This window comes from Scomber japonicus, chromosome 2 (assembly GCF_027409825.1).
Source record: "Scomber japonicus isolate fScoJap1 chromosome 2, fScoJap1.pri, whole genome shotgun sequence".
Taxonomy (NCBI): domain Eukaryota; kingdom Metazoa; phylum Chordata; class Actinopteri; order Scombriformes; family Scombridae; genus Scomber; species Scomber japonicus.
In genome coordinates, this window is record NC_070579.1 from 12,830,254 (window position 1) to 12,848,999 (window position 18,746).

The following is an 18,746-nucleotide window of genomic DNA, read 5'->3' on the forward strand; positions in this document are numbered from 1 at the left end:
AACTGTATGAAGCGTCTGGTGGGAGGGGGTTTAGGACAGAGTGGTGAGTGGCTGTACTTTCAAATTATTCTGGCTTTTTTTTTTCTTTTTCTTTTTCTTTTTTTTGCCTTTTTGAGAAAACTGCCTACCCCAGCTTTAAATGTATGTGACATTTACATGACTTATGTTTTATGTTTTTAAGGTTTTCAAATATATTGAAACAGAGGAAGTAAAAAAAAAAAGAAAAAAAGATTAAAATCACTGTATTAAAAATGTGTAATATGCAGTAACACCTCAGTTAATGACAATGCAGTTGCTGGTCGTTATTAGTAATGCAGCACACCTTGTTGCTCGTAAGTTTCTCAGATGCTCAGCAGAAAGGAAGAGGATCCATAACTGAAAATCTTTTATAAAATAAGGGGGTTGTGGTGTTAAAGTTTGGGAGCCACTGGCCTACATCACCTCATCAGGAGTTCCTTTGAGACGTCATGTGGGATTCATGACAGAGATGGGAAAGATTTAACGACTTGTGAGCGTTCTCATCATCAAGACGGTTGTATAATTACAGAGTTGGTCACGTGAGGATTAAAAGACAATATATATTAAATTTGTGTTTTAATACATTAAACAACAATATGATATGGAGGCGTCCATAGTTTTGTTTTTACTCATTTTGGGCATTATAAAGTACCATGTGGGATATATTGGAGTTTCTTAGTCATAATTAGAACTTGGATGCTGACATTAACACTTCATTACAAGTTGTAAACTCGTAATTACGATACCGCTGATGAGACATGAACGCAGCACAAACCTTTCTGTAGAAAGATTTTGGAGGAAGTTTTTAATCCTGACTAGAGGTGCCACTAAATTTTTTTCAATTATTAATCTATTTATTCTTCTTCCACTTAATTATTAGCTCAGTGTGTCAAATGTCACAGGGAAAAAAACTGAACATTTCCCCAAAGCTTGTTTGTTTTTGTTAAACCAAGAGACCAAAAAAAACCCCCAAAGAGATTTAATGTACGATGCTATGAACAAAGAGAAAAGCAGGAGAATCTTCACATTTGGGAAAATGGAACCTGCTAAAAATATAGATTTGACTCATTAATTAATAGTTTATAATGTTTTCAGCACTAATATTTGACACTTGTTTCTGTTTCTTATTGTTGCACTGTTTAGTTTGTTCTTTGGTCAGATTTTCAGTGTTGAGCCCTGTTTCTTCTTTTCCATCAGTTTTGTTTTTACTCTCAACTTTTGATTCTGTTCGTTACTTTGCAGTAAAAAAAAAAAAAAAAAAAAAGTTTGTATGAAATCGATGCTATTTCTCTCATGCATGTCATTATTTATACTGTTAAGGACGGTGGTACTTATGAATAAAGATTGTTGAATAATTGCATTTTTCTTCTTTTAAAAAAAAACAAAAAACCCAACATGACTCCACAGGTGGTCAACATGAAAGAAGACGACAGAATATTTTAAGTCAATGAGGAATTTAATTTGTGCTACACATTTTTAACAAATCACAAAAACAGGAACATTTAAAAATACATATACTTCTCTATTTCCAGAATGTTTTACGTATTGATGACAGCTGTTTGTTTTTTTTAGTTTTTTTTTTTTTTTACATATAGCAAAATATTTTTTCTTTTTTCTTTGTAAAAAATAAGAAAAAATACCTTCTAAATAGCTTTTGTCATTTAGCAGATAGAGCAGCATACAATCATTACGCATCTTTTTTTTTTTGTTTGTTTGTTTTTTTCTAATAATGTGCAACAACAATCACTGAAATCTTGCGCAAATTGTGCCTGATTGCCAGCTAAAAATGAGGCTTGTGTGAGGACATTTAGAAAAGCTAAAGGCAGACTGAGAACGAGAGATTAGGGGGGGAGGGGGGGGGGGGGTGAAGAGTCTCTAATTAAGGCAGTGTCTGTGACAGGAATTGCCAACAGCTTGATGCCTCAGGAGAGACTGTTTTCTGAGGAGAGAGAGAGAGGAAAGAGGTAGACTGGGAGGAAAGGGGGGGGGGGGGGGGGGGGGGAAGAAAAAAATGGGTAATTGACTTGAGGGAGAAGTGAAAGCAAAAGAATGAAGGAGCAGAGAGTAGAAAAAAAAGGTGTGAAAAGAAAAGTACCTTGTGAAGAAAAAAGAAAGAAAGAAAAAAGACGAGAGCAGATGAAATTATTCGTGGTCATGTGTTGGTCCCGCCCTTCCTCTGATAAAACTGATACGAGTCTACTGATGCAACGTAACTGTCACCGCTGTAGTGTCGCTGATCACGTGTACTGTTAAAGAAAAGCGCTGTGTTAACTTTCTAAAAAAAAAAAAAAAAGCTCTCTAAAAGGTTAAAATTATATGACAAAAAAAAAAAGTAGAAATATTTAAGGCTTTAAGGATTATTACAATAATGCTTTTCTGTGCTAAAGACAAACAAACAAAACTGTACGCACAGGCTGTTTCATTTCTCCTCTCACCACTACTGAAACAAGAAAAAAAAATTAAAACAACAATCAGTTTGTCTACATTAGGTTAGCTCCACTTCAGTCAACTCCAAATAGTTGCCCTCTTTTTCTTTTTTTTTCTTCTTTTTCTTTTGCCCTTCTTCCCTGCAAATCTGCTGCCAAATCGCCCAGAATATCCTGAATCTGAGGAGCTTCGTACTGATAAACCAAACTGAGCCGAGCTGAAGTGAAGCGAGAACTGCAAACTGCTGGTTTGAACTTTTTGTTATTCCTGGATTTCTCCTCTTCTTCAAAAAAAGACTCAATCCCCATTTCTTTTTCTTTTTCTTTTTTTTTAAAAAGAGTGCTTTTACAAAGAAGGCAAGAAGAAGAGACAACTCACATTCTGGTCTTGGCCTTAAAAAATAAACATCTTTTCTTTTCTTTTTTTTTTTGAAGAGAGAAAAATCAATCAATTTCTTCTCCCACTTTATTCTGCGAGGACTGCCTCATGAGGAGTACAATCATATACTTAACAGTCTCCCAAGCCCCGTCCACCTGGTATATGAGGATATGCAGCTGAGCCCTCTCTACCACACTGTCCACAACTTTTAACTACACAATATATCAACTCTATGATCATCACAGCTTCCCTCTGTAAATGTAGGCCGTTCAACTCTCCCAACACACACGTCTGATCAGAAGTGAGGAGAGTTCTTTGGCCTGGAGAGTGATAATAACCGATGCTTGTGATCCATCAACTAGAGGAAAGGTCATATCTGAGACATCCTCCACCGTTCACATCGAATAAGTAGTGCTGAAGTGATTTTAATATGCATAATGCTCTCACAAGCTTAATGTCCTTACTTGTTTGTGCTGTCAGTGAATAATGGATTACATTTAAAAAGACTGTAAAGCTGAAAAATCCTGGAAAAAATTCAGTATGCATTTGAAAGTTTTTCATCTATTTCTGACCAAAATATACGATCCTCGTGATTAAATTCCCTTCTGTTGAGAGAGGCTGCCTGTACATTGTTTTTGGCCGTGTCGGCTGCAGTCATATCAAATGAGTATAAAAGGCGAAGCAGTTAGGGGTTGATAAGGAGGCTGTCCGTTAGGTACCTGTAAGAAGCCCCAGGTTTTACTTCCTAGGGTCGTGGGTTTGTGATGTCATGGCAACGATAACAGGCTGCTGGGCAGGTGTGACTTGATGCGGAGCAGATTCAGTCCCTCCCTCGTCCTCCATCTTCAGCCGCTTAGCCTGGGGCTCATCCGGCTGCTCGGCTAAAGTTTCTGCGCTGGGCTGTCTGCTCACCAGCACGGGAGGGGAGCTAGAGGCCTGAGCAGCCAAGATCTGCAGAGGACTACTCAGGCCTGGAGAGGAGAGGAGACAGGTGGAGTCAGTATCTACTGTGAATGAGCACAAAATGTTTGGTAAAAAATAATAATAATAATAATAATAATAATAATAATAATAAATTTAATTTGTATTGCACTTTTCACTATTGCACTAAAGACATTCAACATATAAAAACATATATAGCCTAATGTACATAAATATATAAGCAGGTTTTTAAGCCTGTTTTATAGAGCCATGGGTCTGTGCTGTCCTATCATGACTGACAGCATCACAGATAAAACTTCAGGTGTATTCTTTTAAAAGACAAGAGTAAATGGACTGTACTTAAATAGCGCTTTTCTCGTCTTTTTTTACCACTCAAAGCACTTTTTACATTACATGTCACATTCACCCATTCACACACATTTACACACTGATAGCAGGGGCTAAAACGCAGGGTGCCAACCTGCTCTTCACCAGAGAGACTAACCATTCACACTCATTCACACACTGCTGACGTATCGGGAGCAATTTGGGGTTAAGTATTTTATCCAAGGACACATCCACATGCGGACCGGAGTAGCCGGGAATGGAACCACCGCTCTACCTCCTGAGTCCCCGCTGCCCAATGGCACTAAACTACATTATATATTGTCCCATTTTTCCTGGTAAAAAGTAATTACCCTGTAGTAATTAATACAACTGGTCAATTTGTATGAAGTGATTGCAAGAGAAAGAAAAATATATATATACCAGAGGGATTAGCAAGGCTAGTTGCTGTGGCAACAACAGCAGTGGTGTGTTTTCCATTCTGGGTTACAGGACGAACAGGAAGTTGATGTAAACCAGGGCCCAGGTTGCGTCCATCCCCGCCCTGCACCGCACTGTCCACCGTCTGAATCACCCGCTCTCTGTTCAGCTGGGCTTCTGAAGGAAACACATTAGACAATTCAAACATGTTATCATAAAACTAACTTGGACTAATATGGATGTGCACATGTTGGCTGGATTATAATGAACCCTTAAATCGTGATCCACACGTTCGCTGGCGGAGAGCTGCTGACACTGTGCTGAGCTGAAGGAAAATTAAATATACATCTGTTCTTTTGATCAACTTTTTAAAGGGGAATCTTGCACTATTGATGGCAGCGAGTGTAATGTCTTGTGTGTGTGTGTGTATTATGTGTTTTAGTTAGTTTAGTACTTAGTTTCAGTTAATTACTCCTTTATTTTATTCTTTTATAAGCACCTTCTTTCCTTTTTTGCTAATGGTACCATAAGGATTGCTTTCAATTTCGTTGTGCATGTACAATGACAATAAAAGACTCTTCTAATTTTAACCTGCTCACATCGCTGAGTGACTGACAATGTGTTGCCACGGTAACGACATTATCATCCCTCTGTATTGGACTGGAGTGAACACACACAAAGAAACAGGTGACAAGTGCAAACACAGGCAGGAGACTTGTGTTGTCTCTCAGTCTGCGGTGTGTGACGGTAAACAGACGTGTGTGGCGTATCCCTACACAGCGCTTTAAAGTGACACGCGGTTTGGATCGACCTGTAGTTTGATTTGGATAACACATTTCACATTAACCCTTACATACTGTTCATATTCTGGACTTATAAACTCCCCATCAATCATTAATACAATGTTTGATTAATCCTCAATAAAGATAATTATATAATGCATTCTATTTATTTAAAGAAAAAAGACATGCAATAATCACTATTTTATGGCCTAAGAGGACATTTTTATACAATATGAAGAATACAACATGTTTGAATGGTGTTTTCTGAATTTTGTACATTTGTGTATATGAAAATGCTCAGCTGCACACAAAAAAAGATGCATTTTATTTCCATGTTTGTATACTGTGGGCCACATTACAGAAACATCTAGCTAAAAGAAATGAGTTTTTATAGCTCTCATTTGTAAATATGGGTCAAATTTGCCCCTGAACAGTATGTAAGGGTTAATGAAAAACAATTATTCTAAACCTTCGACATGTTTAAGCAACCCCACAACAGCTTTAGATAGTGAAACACAAAATGAGGATAAGCAGGATGACTTCTATAATAATCATCTTAAAACAGATTCCCCCATAGCTGTACCTCTGAGCTCACTGTTGCCGTCCCCTGCTCCTTGCAGTCCTGACAAAGAAGTGCCAATAGAGGGGGCGCTGTACCCATTTGGAGGGTTGCAGGGTGGGGGAGCGCTGGTGACCACCCGCAGCATGGTGACAGAGGGCTGAGGGGAGTTCTGGAGCAGGTGGATGGGCTGGATTTGGCCGCCGCCACCTGGAACTAAAGCGAGGGCTTTTCCCAGGCCTGCGGGCAGGACCGATGGGTGGGGGGGTGCTGCCATGATGACAGGCTGAGCACTGACTGGAGATCCTACACACAGAGACACACACAAATAATGTCAGCTGTTTGACTGTGGATATAAAAGTGTATTTTTTGTATTCAAAGGAGTCTGTGTTCATTCTCACCTGGGGCACTCTGAGAGTACCTATACTCAGGTACAGATGCCAGTTTGTGGGCCAGCTGTTCGTGGTGGTCGTGAGGGATAGGAGAGCCCTCCCTGCTCAAACATTCAGGAGTCTGAAGCCCGCTGGATGGAGGAGAAAGAAGTCCCTGATGGGTCGGGGATGCAGGGGCACTCCTGAAAAACAAGAATATGAAGGCAGGAAACAATTAACTCTTTAGGACACTGGTAACATGTAGAGCCCCTCCAGGTGCCAGTACCTTCTGCTGAATAGAATAACCTAGAAATTAAACTTACTTTGTTCTATCCAATCAAATGATAGCCGAGGGTAGAAGCGGAAAGAAGGGAGACAGGGTTAACAGAGTCAAATCAGAAAGAGACAGAGCATCTGTCGTGAGTCTGCGTACACACACATGCAAGCCGAAGGTCATGGCGACTCACCTGGAAGAGAGGGGTCCGAAGGGCGTCCTGAAGCAAGCCACCCCTCTTTGCCGTCGTTTCCTGAATGCTTGCTCCACCAGCTTGCTCTCGGAGGCGGAATCCACGCGCCAAAAACTCCCTTTCCCGGGCTCGTCCTGAGAGCGGGCCACTTTCAGAAAGTAACGGTTGAGCGACAGGTTGTGTCTGATTGAGTTCTGGAGGAAGGTGAAATAAATCAGTTTGTTTTGTTAATGGACGCACGTTTGAATGAAGGTATCATAGAGCCTGAAGAGAATTTCTTTTATATATTTGGCTGGACAATATGGGCATATGGTGGATAAAGGCAGATAATAAGCTCAGAAAATTTAATGTTTACTGTAATGCAGCCTTTAAAAAGCAGGAAAGAAAACACTTATTCCATATCACGAATATATATGATATTCAAAATCTATCAAATATAGCAATATCGAATTATTGCCCAGCTCTAGTTCAAGAAAGAGAAACCTACCTGCCAGCCTTTGTCTGCGGTGCGATAGTAAGGGTAGTGTTTGGTGATGTGGGCGTAGATGCCACTAAGAGTCAGCTGCTTGTCCGGGGCAGAAGAGATGGCCTGCACTATCAGCTGTGCATAGGAATAAGGTGGCTTGGACTCATCCTGGACAAAACAAATCACACCAGTATTAATATATGCACATCCACACAGCAGCACAGACTGTACAAGCAACCAGTTTCAAAGCTGCCAATTAAAATACTGGTTTCTATTCTTTGGGGGAAATGTTACTGGATCTTCACCTTGGGGCTGTCACCACCAGCCGACTCCCCTCTTTGCTCACTTCCCCCGCCTCTATGTTCGACAATGCTTCGTCTTTGCTCGGAAACAGCTTTGGCAGCATATTCAGCTGCTAACTGGAGGTCAGAGGTCACGTTGCGTCCATAGCGATACCCCGATGACCCTGCCCCTCGTGGACTGGCCGGACAGGAATTAGGAACACTGGAAGTAATCAGAGAGTCGAGAGCGTTAATGGCTTCAATTGAAAGAAATGGACAATTAATGTAATCGTTACTGATACTGGTAATCACACAGGATAGAAAACTGGAAATGAAAAGTGTTTTTAAGTCTTGGGTCACCTCATGTCACTCTCGGGTAAAGGTTTTGGACAAACACAAAGCAGAATGTATGTGTCCGTCTCGTTCTGGGTACGTAAACATGCTCTAAAAGAATAGACAGACGATCTGTCAATATTAACTTGATCTGATTCCAGGAGATGAGCGTTACGAATGTAAACAGATCATGTATACCTTTTGACTGAAAGCCCAGTCAAACAGACCCCATCCCAAAACTAAGCACACATTTATAACTCTCAGGATTTATGGTTAAAAATCTATAAATTCAGACTAATTGTCAGCAGTAGTTTGTCTGGGGGGGGGGGGGGGGGGTTGCTGTGTATAGGGGTAAGGGGATGATATGCTTTGGGCTGTAATGTGGTCATCGTACTTTCATGTGTAATATAAATATAATATATGTATTTCTTTCACTGTAATCTGTGCATTAAGTTTTTATGGTTACACCACTTAGACATTTTGGCCATAATCCTCTAATATATTCTCTCAAAATGCATTAAAAGCAGAAATTTTATGCTGGGTCCACAAAAAAAAAAAAAAAAAAGAATGTGTGCAAGTTATGCATACATTTATTTTAACATTTTTAACCCCTTTAAATTTGACTAAAGCACATGAACACAAAAAAAAAACCCCATCACTGACCCTTAATCTTTTTCAACATATCAGTGAAAGATGTCGTGCTGAAGTCTACAAGAGCTGGGTTTGGAAAAATGATTACAGCTCAGGTCGAAACAAGTGATCATAAAAAACACACAACAATGAACTAAACTACTCAAAAGTATGTTAATTATTAACTAGGTTTTTTTTATCTGTTGCTGTTGAGAGACCAAACGGAGGAGAAAAAAACAGTTACTTATTATACAACACACACCTGTTTCTGTTAGTAAAGTAAACACTGGTTTCTGGGAGAGTCAGTGTGCTTTGATTTGCCTTTGGCAACGCAGAGGCACAGATACAGAGAGAGAGAGAGAGTAACACACACATACACACACACACACACACACACACACACACACAGGAGGGGGAGAGAGAGGATATGTTTGTATTTTTTGGCTGGAGAAAACAGGCTGCAGGCTCTGTTTTGAAAATGTCTCAGTAAGCTCAACGTTTGGGAGAAAAAAAAAATGAATGAAGATGAAGAGAAAGAATAACACCGCTCAGGAACATCTTAAAGAGGGAAAACATATCTGTATCTATATTTCTATACACTTTAAACAGCGTTAAAAGTTATGTGTGCCTTTCTTTACCCCCCCCCCCCCCGAGCGGTACGTGTGAACGCTGGCAGGGGGAGAAGAATGTTATTGTATACAGGACATTTAAGTTGCCAAACAGGAAAAGTGACTCTTACCACCATGTGAGATGACTGTTTGTGCTCCTATGTGCTTTTGCTTAACACTCTTCCGTTGTGCGAGGGGTTCTCTTAAGGAAGGTGGCACAACAGTCTGCCCGAAAAAGGCCATGGTGTGAAAAGTTAGGTGGAGAGATGTATGAGCAAGCGTCTTTCACTGTGTGTTGTGTGTGTGCGTCCACGTGCGAGAGAACAGGAGCTAAGGGCTGAGTGGAAGGGGTGGGGTAGGAGCGGTAGGGTGGGGGGGGGGGGGGGGGTTCTGAAAAGGAAACCACGAATGGACGGAAAAACGGCCTACAGGCAAAACAATCTGCCTGATAGCCAATCAAATGCCTCGAAGCTGCAGCCATTCCATATAAGGCGTGCACACACAAGCTCACATTGGTGGGGATGTGTGCTGTAATGCCACACAGGGGCCAGCAGAGGGCGCGCTCTGCACCACCACCACCACCACACTTGCCAGTAACACATGCTGTATACATTTATAGAGCAGTGATTTTCAAAAACGTGCTAACGCAGCTCATTAAGAGTGCATGGAGGAAACACCGCAGCAGCTAATGAGTAAACCTTCAACCCAGAGAAGGGTAATAGTGAAAATGAGCTGATATGGTGTGTGGGTTTGGGGAGGAGGAGGGGGGGGGGGCTGCTAGCCTTTGGGTTAGTTGAACACAAGTACAAACCAAAAGAGACTGAGCAAGAAACACAAATATGAGCAGATTAAAAACAAACTAAGAAGCTAAACCTCTCATCTACTGTACATCATGTTAGTAATGTGATACTGTTCAGAGTCAAATTTGACCCGTTTTTTTCTCTTGAGAGCTCTAAAAGCACCTTATACTCATTTCTTTTAGCCTGACCTTTAGCCTGACCTTTCCCAATGTGACTCTCAGTTTACAAAAATGAAGACGAAATGCATCTTTTTTTTAAATGTTGTGCAGCTGATACACATTTTTATATATGCAAATGAGTTTGACCTGTGTATATTAAAAAATTGATCATATTCTATCAAATGTTTTCCTGGACTATAAAATAGTGATTGTGAATTTTTATTTATTTTCATTTTTTTGCAAAAAACTAATCAAACATGTATGAATGACTGATGGGGACTTGAATGTGAATTGATGTAAAGGCTAATCATGCCACATTATGAACAGTATGTAAGGGTTAAGCGAAGTCTTGGTCATTTCACGAGTGTATATGAGGATATGTCCCTCCATTACGAAAATAATGATTAAAAAAACTGACCTAAAATGTAAAAATGATGTAATACTGATAAGTCATAAAGGAAGGAAGGAAGTTTACATAAAATAAAACTTATTTAAACTCGGATCTGGAAACTTAAGTTATGCACTGACGCTTGGCATTTAGTTTAAATACCAAATGCTGCACATGTATTTAAAAAAAAAAAAAAAAACATTTCCTCCTACTTGCATCTGAGCACTAGTTCCTGAGGATGTATATGCAGCAACAGGTTGTGTTTGCGTGTATTTCTGTACATCTGTAGGTGTTCACGTCTCAGAGGGTCTCTCCATACCTGATGGTGCCCGTGGGCGACGGCAGCGGAGAGCCGAACGCCCTGATGTGCTCTTCATGCTGCTGCATGGTGGGAATGCTGATTTTGAGAGGGGAAATGTGGGGCAGGAGCGGGCGAGGTGGAGGAGATGGATGCTCCTTCTCTCTGTGCTCCTCAAGCTCCAGGAGAGACATGAACTGGATCTTGATGACTGTACTGGGAAAACGAAACATACACCTAGAGGGGGAAGAGCACCAAGAAGAGGAGGGGGAGGAGGAGATGGTAGAAAAGGGGGGGGGGAGGACAGAGGGGGAAGAGAAAGTGGAGACAAAAGTTTGATTAGTACATCCTGTTTTCCAAGGTCAAGAACTTTCTATTTCAATTTATGTTTTTACACATATTTGAGGGTAAAAAATATTTAATCACGAAGCAATGACACTTGCATCTGAACTACAGGAGTTTCTTTATAAATATAACTCACATTTTCCACACCTTTCTTAAACACACACACACACACACACAAAAAAAGACTAGACTGGTTTTGACTTAAGACCTGATAGCATTTCCTCTTCGCTTCAGTTTTCAACAGGTCTGGACAACTGTCTGAAAACAAGCATGGATCAGTTCAAGCTTTAACAAAAACTCTTAAAAATAATTATGTGTGTGGAGGATTGAGTAAATGCTTTTGCGAAGGAACCTTAACGACTAATGTTAATAGTTTAAAAACATTCCCAGGCAGCGGGATCAGTGCAGTAAAGTCTTTGGGACTGTAACCATCCTATCTGACCAACTATGATGAGTGTGTCTTTGAACGGGGGAAACTAAATCCCGGCTAATTCTAGGGGTGCCGAGCTCAGGCTCAGACCTCCCTGTGGAGAGTAACGAATGAAGAGAAAACATCCACGCAGGACCGCAAATGTGCTGTAAGCAGTTTTAGATAGTTATAGCGGGGATATGAAAAAAAAAAAAAAAAAACATAATGGAAGAACAGCTCCATCTTTTCTCTCTTTGACTTGTCTCCTGAAATACTGCAACTGCAAGTCCAACATAAGGTCTGTGAAAAGTGTGTCCATGAGAGAAGAGAAGCAGTGCTACAGGTCAACGTCGAGCTCTGAAGTGGCTACATGGCTGCGATGGCAAGATGGGAGACTTATACTGTATGTACAACTGCTGCTGATCTCCTTCAGCAGCCCCAGCTGTGCGGGCGGCGGAGAACCAAAAAGAAAGCCACTGTTGAAAGAACTCACATGACATTTCAGATAGAGTTTGCTTGGTTTGCTTAGAGGGCACGTGGAAACCTTTAGACAAAATAGAAGACTGTTTAATGGTCTGAAAGAAGCACATTTCTACTTCTTGGCCATAAAAAAAAAAAAAAAAACAGCCTGCAATTTGGTGATCAAAAACACACACACAAACCTCACAAATGCAGCATGATGGCGGCTGCATCGTGCTGCATGCTTGATAAGCTTGTGAAAGCAGAGGTTAAAATGATCACAGAAAAACACAACAAAACAAGGAGAATCTGCTGCAGCCTGCGAGACCACTTTTAACTTGGGAAAAGATTTGTTCTAGAAAGACAACTGCCCTTAATATCACCAAAAAAAAAATCTACTCAGGAATAGCTTAAAACAACTATGTTAATGCCCAGGAGTAACCAGACCTCAGTCCAACCCTGAATTTGAGGCAGGATTTGAAAGTCGCTGTTTACTCAACATCCAAGTGAAACCTGATGGAAGTTTGAGCAGTTTTGTATAAAAAGAAAAAAAAAAAAAACGGGAGAGAATTGACACTGACTAAACCACAAAGATTCAAAGCTGTAATTTCAGTCAAAGGTGGCTCTGCTCAAGCTAGACTTGAAGGGAGTTAACAGGCAACTGTTTTGTGTTTATATTTGTACTCGGCTGTATTCAATCTGCGGAGATGTGTTGATACAAGGCTTAAGTGTCGGCAGTGTCAAATCACCTAATTACTCAAATGAGATTCAAAGCTGTAAAAAAAAAAAAAAAAAGGGGGAGAACATCTTTCCTGCTGTAAATGTTCGACGATAACTGAACACATACATTAACCGGTGTACTACAGATCTGAAGAGCGTCCAGGTTTAACTCTGTTGTAATTCAAATTGACAGAAAATTCAATGTGTAAGTAGGGGCGTGCAATATGACGACATTAAATGGTGAAAGACTGAAATGTCTCCACGATCTGCCTTAAGTTCAGTTCAGCTTTCTGTTTGTTTTATAAAAAAAAAAAAAAAAAAAAAAAATCACTTTTAACCCTGTAATACTGTTCATATTCTACACCCTCGTAGTATGTTCCAAGTAAATGTTGACCTGGTCTAAGAATAAACAGATATCTATAGAAAGTATCAATAGCCGATCTGACTGATCAATAAATGGGTGATTAAACCTTGATAAATGCAGAGCAGAGAGAGTGTATGTTTTAGGTTTTACACCACTCATTTATGGAGAAAAACAGCTACTATCACACAATATCATGTCCTATTTTACCTAAAACATGAAAATATAACATAGCAATAATGATTTTAATGTATTTTCTTAAAACTAAAAATAGAACAGTGGGATTTATTGTATAACTATTAAAGCCATCAGTCTTTACTGCTACATCATAAAAAGAAATCCTCATATCTTCTATCGTATTAAAGCCATGTAAGTAGATATGGCCCACAACAGCCTCAAAAACAAACAAACATTTGTAGCACCCATTTCAAAATATTTTCATTTTTGTGCATTTTGGGCCACTTTAGGAAAGGTCATCAACTATCAAGGTAAAAGAACGACATTTGGGGTGTTTTTACAGCTGCCAAATGTCAAAACGGGTCAAATTTGTCCCAAACAGTATGTAAGCATTAGAGAATACTGTTGTGTCAATTTTGAATTCCCCCTGAGGAGAATCCATAAAGTTATCTTACTCTACCTATTAAATGTCTGTTATTATGTGATAGATACTAATGTTTCAGCACCATTGAGTAACTTGTAAAACAGTAAACCAACATGATTAAGAATCAGAATAAGATCGTAGATCGTGATCCTGCCTGAAGAAATTGTGACATGATATTTTTTGACATATTGCCCACCCCTATCTGGAAGTATGTTGATTATTTAACAATAGTTTCTATCATTTATTTACACCAAAAAGCATAAATGTGCTTGCAGAAGACAAAAAACCCCATATATTTATGGTTTTCTTCAGCGACAGTAAACTGAATATTCTGGAGGTTTAGACTGTTGGTTGGACAAAACAAAAGACATTGAGAGATTTATTAACATCCATTTTTCACTATTCTGTCATTTGAATAGATTAAACAACAAAATCAATAATAAAAATTCTTGTTAGTTGTATCCCTAAATACTCAGCACAGTTTTCTAGCTATCCACATAATCCTGAGAGAGGCTGTTGGGCTGCAACAACATATGGTGGAAGCTGCCTTTGGTATGTATGTCTTGTGTTTACTCCATGTGCGCCTGCAATGTGGATGTCATTTCAGCCCTGCACTTCCGGCTCAATGTCTGACACACCCCCAAACAGTCATTGACAACCAATGAGATGAAGATATTTGCACAACCCCCCTTTCCCATACCATCATGTGATTGACACACACACACACACACACACACACACACACACACGTTTTAAGAATGAATGTGTTTAAGTGAAGGTAAAATATTTAAACTGCAGATTATTTAGGCGAAAGTTATATTTATACATAAAAGGTGGTTCATTTTGTCAAAACATCAACAACAGACACACACATCTGCAGTTTCATCTCTCTCTCACTCACTCACTCACTCACACACACACACACACTCACTCACTCACACACACACTAGTAGTGAGCTGTCAGCTGTTTACATGCATGTTTACGTGACGTCGACACGTCGGCTAACAGCCCCTCAGCTAACTCACTTAAACTCTTAACACTCCCAACATAATCGCTTTAATCGAAACAGTTGTAAGACAGATTTTAACCCTACCACAAGCAGAGAAAAACGTGAACTGTATTTTAAAAGTCCAAATATTTTTTTGAAAGCATCAACCAACATAATCAACTTTTAAAATAAAAAATAAAAATGCTAACCCTAAAGCTAGCGCCACCCTAGCTTTCTGGTAGGCCGAGTGAAGCTAAATGTGCTAATGGCTAAATCTGGCTCAGAAAGTGGGGTGAAGGTTTCCCCTTCTTTGGGGGGGATCCAACTCGGCATCCGGACATGGTGTGAGATAATAGTTTTAGACCTCCTTTATGGATTAAAGTGGAGACATCTTCGAGTGTTTTAATCCGAGGTTACAGTTACAACCATTGCTGTCTCATTACACACTGCTGTGCTGATGATAGGGGGGTGTTTTGGTAAACTTTGTATTCCTGTCATCATGTGTGTCTCCCTTTTAGCCGTTTGAATATGGAGGTCGTTGAAGTTGGTAGCTAGGATGAACATTTCCCACTATAAACTGGAAAAACGCCTCAAACACAGCTTAATGTTAACACAACCTTCATGACTATATATACATATATGTATGTTTATTTTAATCAGAGGCTACATTTTGATCGCTGTCTCATATCACACTGCTGCTCTGATAGGGGGTGTTATGATAAACTTTGTATCCCTGTCATAATGTGTCTCCCCTTTTCAGCCGTTTGAATATAGAGGTCGTTGAAGTTAATAGTTAAGATGAATGTTTCCCCCCACTATACACTAGAAAAAGCCACAATGTTAACACAACCTTCATGATTGTGTGTATATATATATATATATATATATGGAGGTCGTTGAATATATATATATATAGATATAGATATAGATATATATATATAGATATAGATATAGATATTCATCCGAGTCGTGTGTGGGATGCACTATGATAAATTATTCAGAACGGTTACTCAGATCAACTGAGTGACCGGTGGGTGTTATGAATAAAAAAGTAACCCTAAGTTAGTTGAAGCCACTTGCAGCAGTCAACCGCCGTGTTGCCATGACTAGCCTGCCTGTAGCTATGTGCTAAGTGACGGGCACACTCACTCTCTGGGCAGCGGCAGCGGCGGGGCCCCTCTCCGCTGAAACACCCCGTCAACGAACACGCCGTTCTTGCCCAGACACCGGAGAGAGAAGCCGGTGGCGTCGTCGTAGATGATCTGCAAGTGTCGCCGTGAAATGAAGCTCGAGTGACCCATGTTGATGTCCACAGATCCGTGAGAGGAGTTCCGGCCTATGGTGACCGTCCTCTGGCGCATGACAAACTCAAAGTCCCGGCCCTCGAGTCTGGCCAGGGCCTGCGGAGGAGGGGACATGAGGCGTACGGGACGGAGCCCGCCGTCGGTGCGGCCGTCCATCAGCGGAGGACCCAACAGGGCGAGAGAGGGCTGGTGGTAGCCGTGCGAGGTCACGGCGACACGCACAGGGCTGCACGGCGCTGACTGTAATGCAAGCAGGGCTCGAGCTCCGGTGTCGTCCCGGTAGTCTGCCATCTTCTTTCAGAGGGTCAACACACACGCACACACACAAACACACACTTTACTTCTCGCACACACACACACATACACACAAGAGTTTGCAACGTGAGAGTTTTCGGCCAGGGCACTTGTTCGCTCCGTGGCTGTCTCTGAACAACATGGAGTCCGGGTCCGTGCAAGATGAGGAACGGAGCACCCGCAGGAACCGGACCGGTGGTGTGTTCAAGGCCTCCTCGTAAAAACTGCCGTCACAGAGAATCATACAAGTGTCAATGGATGGGCAACATATCCAAACTGGATTCATGGTTGTTATAGTTTTTTTATATAGTTTTTTATTGGGTTTTCATTTTAATTAGTTTAAAAATAATAATAATTTAAATAATAGTTTTATTTTTATTTTGAGGAATTGACTACACTGGATGTGCACTTTAAGGACTGTGCAATATTGTTATGTTGACGAATGAGTGGTTGCTTTATACTGTTTTTATGTGTTATGTGTTTTTTAAATTGTTTCTTCTTTTTTATTATTTATTAGCTCTTTGCACTGCCAAGGACTGCACTTAAATTTGTTGTACCTGTTACAATGACAATAAAGATAATCTGACTAGTTTTAGCTTAGTTTTTATTTAGTTTTAGTCTTAGTTTTAGTTTGTCAGGTAGTAGAAGGAAAGCATTGATTTATAGAAGCTGAAAAGGATGAAAGAATGCAATGCCATTTTATTATTTTATTCTTTAACTATGAACAATGCTCAACCCACAGCAAAGCTCAGTAACTAGCACCTGGAGCTAAACCAAAAGCTTAGTTTAAAGAAAAGATAGTTGTTTGGTTTTTTTTAAATTATAATTTATTTATTTTTTCAGCTAACGAAATTATTCTTTCATAGTTTTTGTTAACTATAATAATCCTGGTACTGTGCAGACGTTTTAGGCACTAACAGTAAAGAGAGCATGCTTTTATAAAATAATGCTAGAAATACTTTTTATTCATCAAGTAATTTCAAATAAAGCAAGGAGGAAACTTTGAAAAGAAAATGATGAAAAATGAAATTACATTAAATATGTGTAGAATTCTGAAGTAAACGTAAAAGAAAAAACAGTTGAACACAGTTGAGTCTTTTTTAAGGTGCTTGGCAGGTTTCAAGCATCTTGGAGAACTTGCCATAGTTTTTAGGATTCTTCTGTCTCTTCATGTAATCTAAGACTGACTTAATGATGCTGGGATCAGGGCTCTGTGGGGACCATACTATCTGTTTTAGGACTCTTTCATCTTCCTTTCACAATATGACTCTTGCTCTATGTTTAGAGTCTTTGTCATACTGCAGAAGAAATTGGGGACCAATAAGGCATCTCCCTGGGGGTACTGAATAATGGATAAGAATCTAAACAAGAATCTGTGCAAACTTTGCAGACTATTGTGTAAAGCAACCATATCCTCTGTATGTAATATTCACTAAACAGAATTATGGGAGCCAAGATACCTGTTTGCTTTTTCAAAATGGATAGTCAAGTCAAGTATATCATAAGAAAACCACATTACAGAAATCCAGCATGGAAATGAGGTTGACAAAATTATATATATTACAGTTTCATCATGTTGAATGCTCATATAGTTAGGCTGTTTAACAAACTGATCATCACATGGTAGTTTTGTTTGATATATATATGTGTATATATAAAGTGATAATACATGTACAGGATGTCCTTTTGGTTTGGTAAAATAACAAGCACAAACAGGCCCAAGGGAAGGTACATTTATTTGTATAGCACTTTCTGCAGAGGCAAGGCAAACAAGTAGGGGAGTACTGTCTAAAGGTATAAAGGTATAAATAAAATCACTTAATACTATCACAATAGTACACTGCAAAATGATGAGGATAAAAATGCAGTTGAGAAAGAAAAAGTAACTACTTTTTTTTTTTTTTTTTTTTTTTTTTTTACTACTGTTTGTGCCTTTTTATGACTAATGTAATTTCACTCACTGCTGTTGTAACTTTCCTTGTAATTTGTACAGCACTCTGGTTATTCTGGTTAACAAAGTAGTCCAACATTGCTGTAATCGCATGACTCTTCTGACAAAAACGATTCCCCATAAACGCCACATTTATGTCGTCACACCAGGAAACAGGAGGTTGTATCTCAAAGATTTATGCTCTATTGTGTTATTATCCAGAACTGATCAATTATTAGAGAATTGTGTGTTTTTCCTGGATCTGAATGAGTTTAAATTAAGTAATGCATGAAATAAAAAATGAAACAGCCTGATCTCCAAATGCAAAAAGAAAGAATGATCACACAAGTTTCAGTCACTGAGACATACCCATAGGGATTAAAGTTCATTATGTTGTTCATTGTGCAACTATTTGGAGGAACGATGGGTTTTTTTTAAAAATGCTGCAGCGACTTGACAGGTTTAATGTAATGTCACAGATTTCTAGTTATTTTCAGCAGACAACCTGTAAATGTTGGCATTCATCCAATCACAACCCTAAGAACATGTGGTGTCTGCAGTGAAGCTGGTTTGCCTACCTCAGATTTTTTTCTTTTTTTTTCTTTCTTTTTTTTATCTCTACCCTCTGTTTATAAACATGGAAAGAACAAGACGGTTGTAAAAGTCGGATAATGGATCATTTAG

The 18,746-nt window shown here is 39.6% G+C and overlaps 1 protein-coding gene across 3 annotated transcripts in view; it reads right to left on the bottom strand.

The window, feature by feature from the left end:
• foxk1 (forkhead box K1) overlaps positions 1-18,746 on the bottom strand; it is a 230,364-nt gene that overhangs the window by 5,111 nt on the left and 206,507 nt on the right. Inside the window, exons 1-9 of one of the 3 annotated variants that reach the window (XM_053337396.1) lie at positions 15,684-16,331; positions 10,672-10,887; positions 7,460-7,658; positions 7,176-7,322; positions 6,689-6,882; positions 6,252-6,424; positions 5,875-6,156; positions 4,513-4,686; positions 3,543-3,794 (exon numbers count right to left, since the gene is read on the bottom strand). In XM_053337396.1, the coding sequence (XP_053193371.1) occupies positions 3,562-3,794; positions 4,513-4,686; positions 5,875-6,156; positions 6,252-6,424; positions 6,689-6,882; positions 7,176-7,322; positions 7,460-7,658; positions 10,672-10,887; positions 15,684-16,129 (2,064 nt within the window). In that variant the 5' untranslated portion in view covers positions 16,130-16,331 and the 3' untranslated portion in view covers positions 3,543-3,561. Of the gene's footprint in view, positions 1-3,354; positions 3,795-4,512; positions 4,687-5,874; positions 6,157-6,251; positions 6,425-6,688; positions 6,883-7,175; positions 7,323-7,459; positions 7,659-10,671; positions 10,888-15,683; positions 16,332-18,746 lie in introns of those variants that run through there. The other 2 variants (XM_053337388.1, XM_053337381.1) reach the window with 2 other exon arrangements.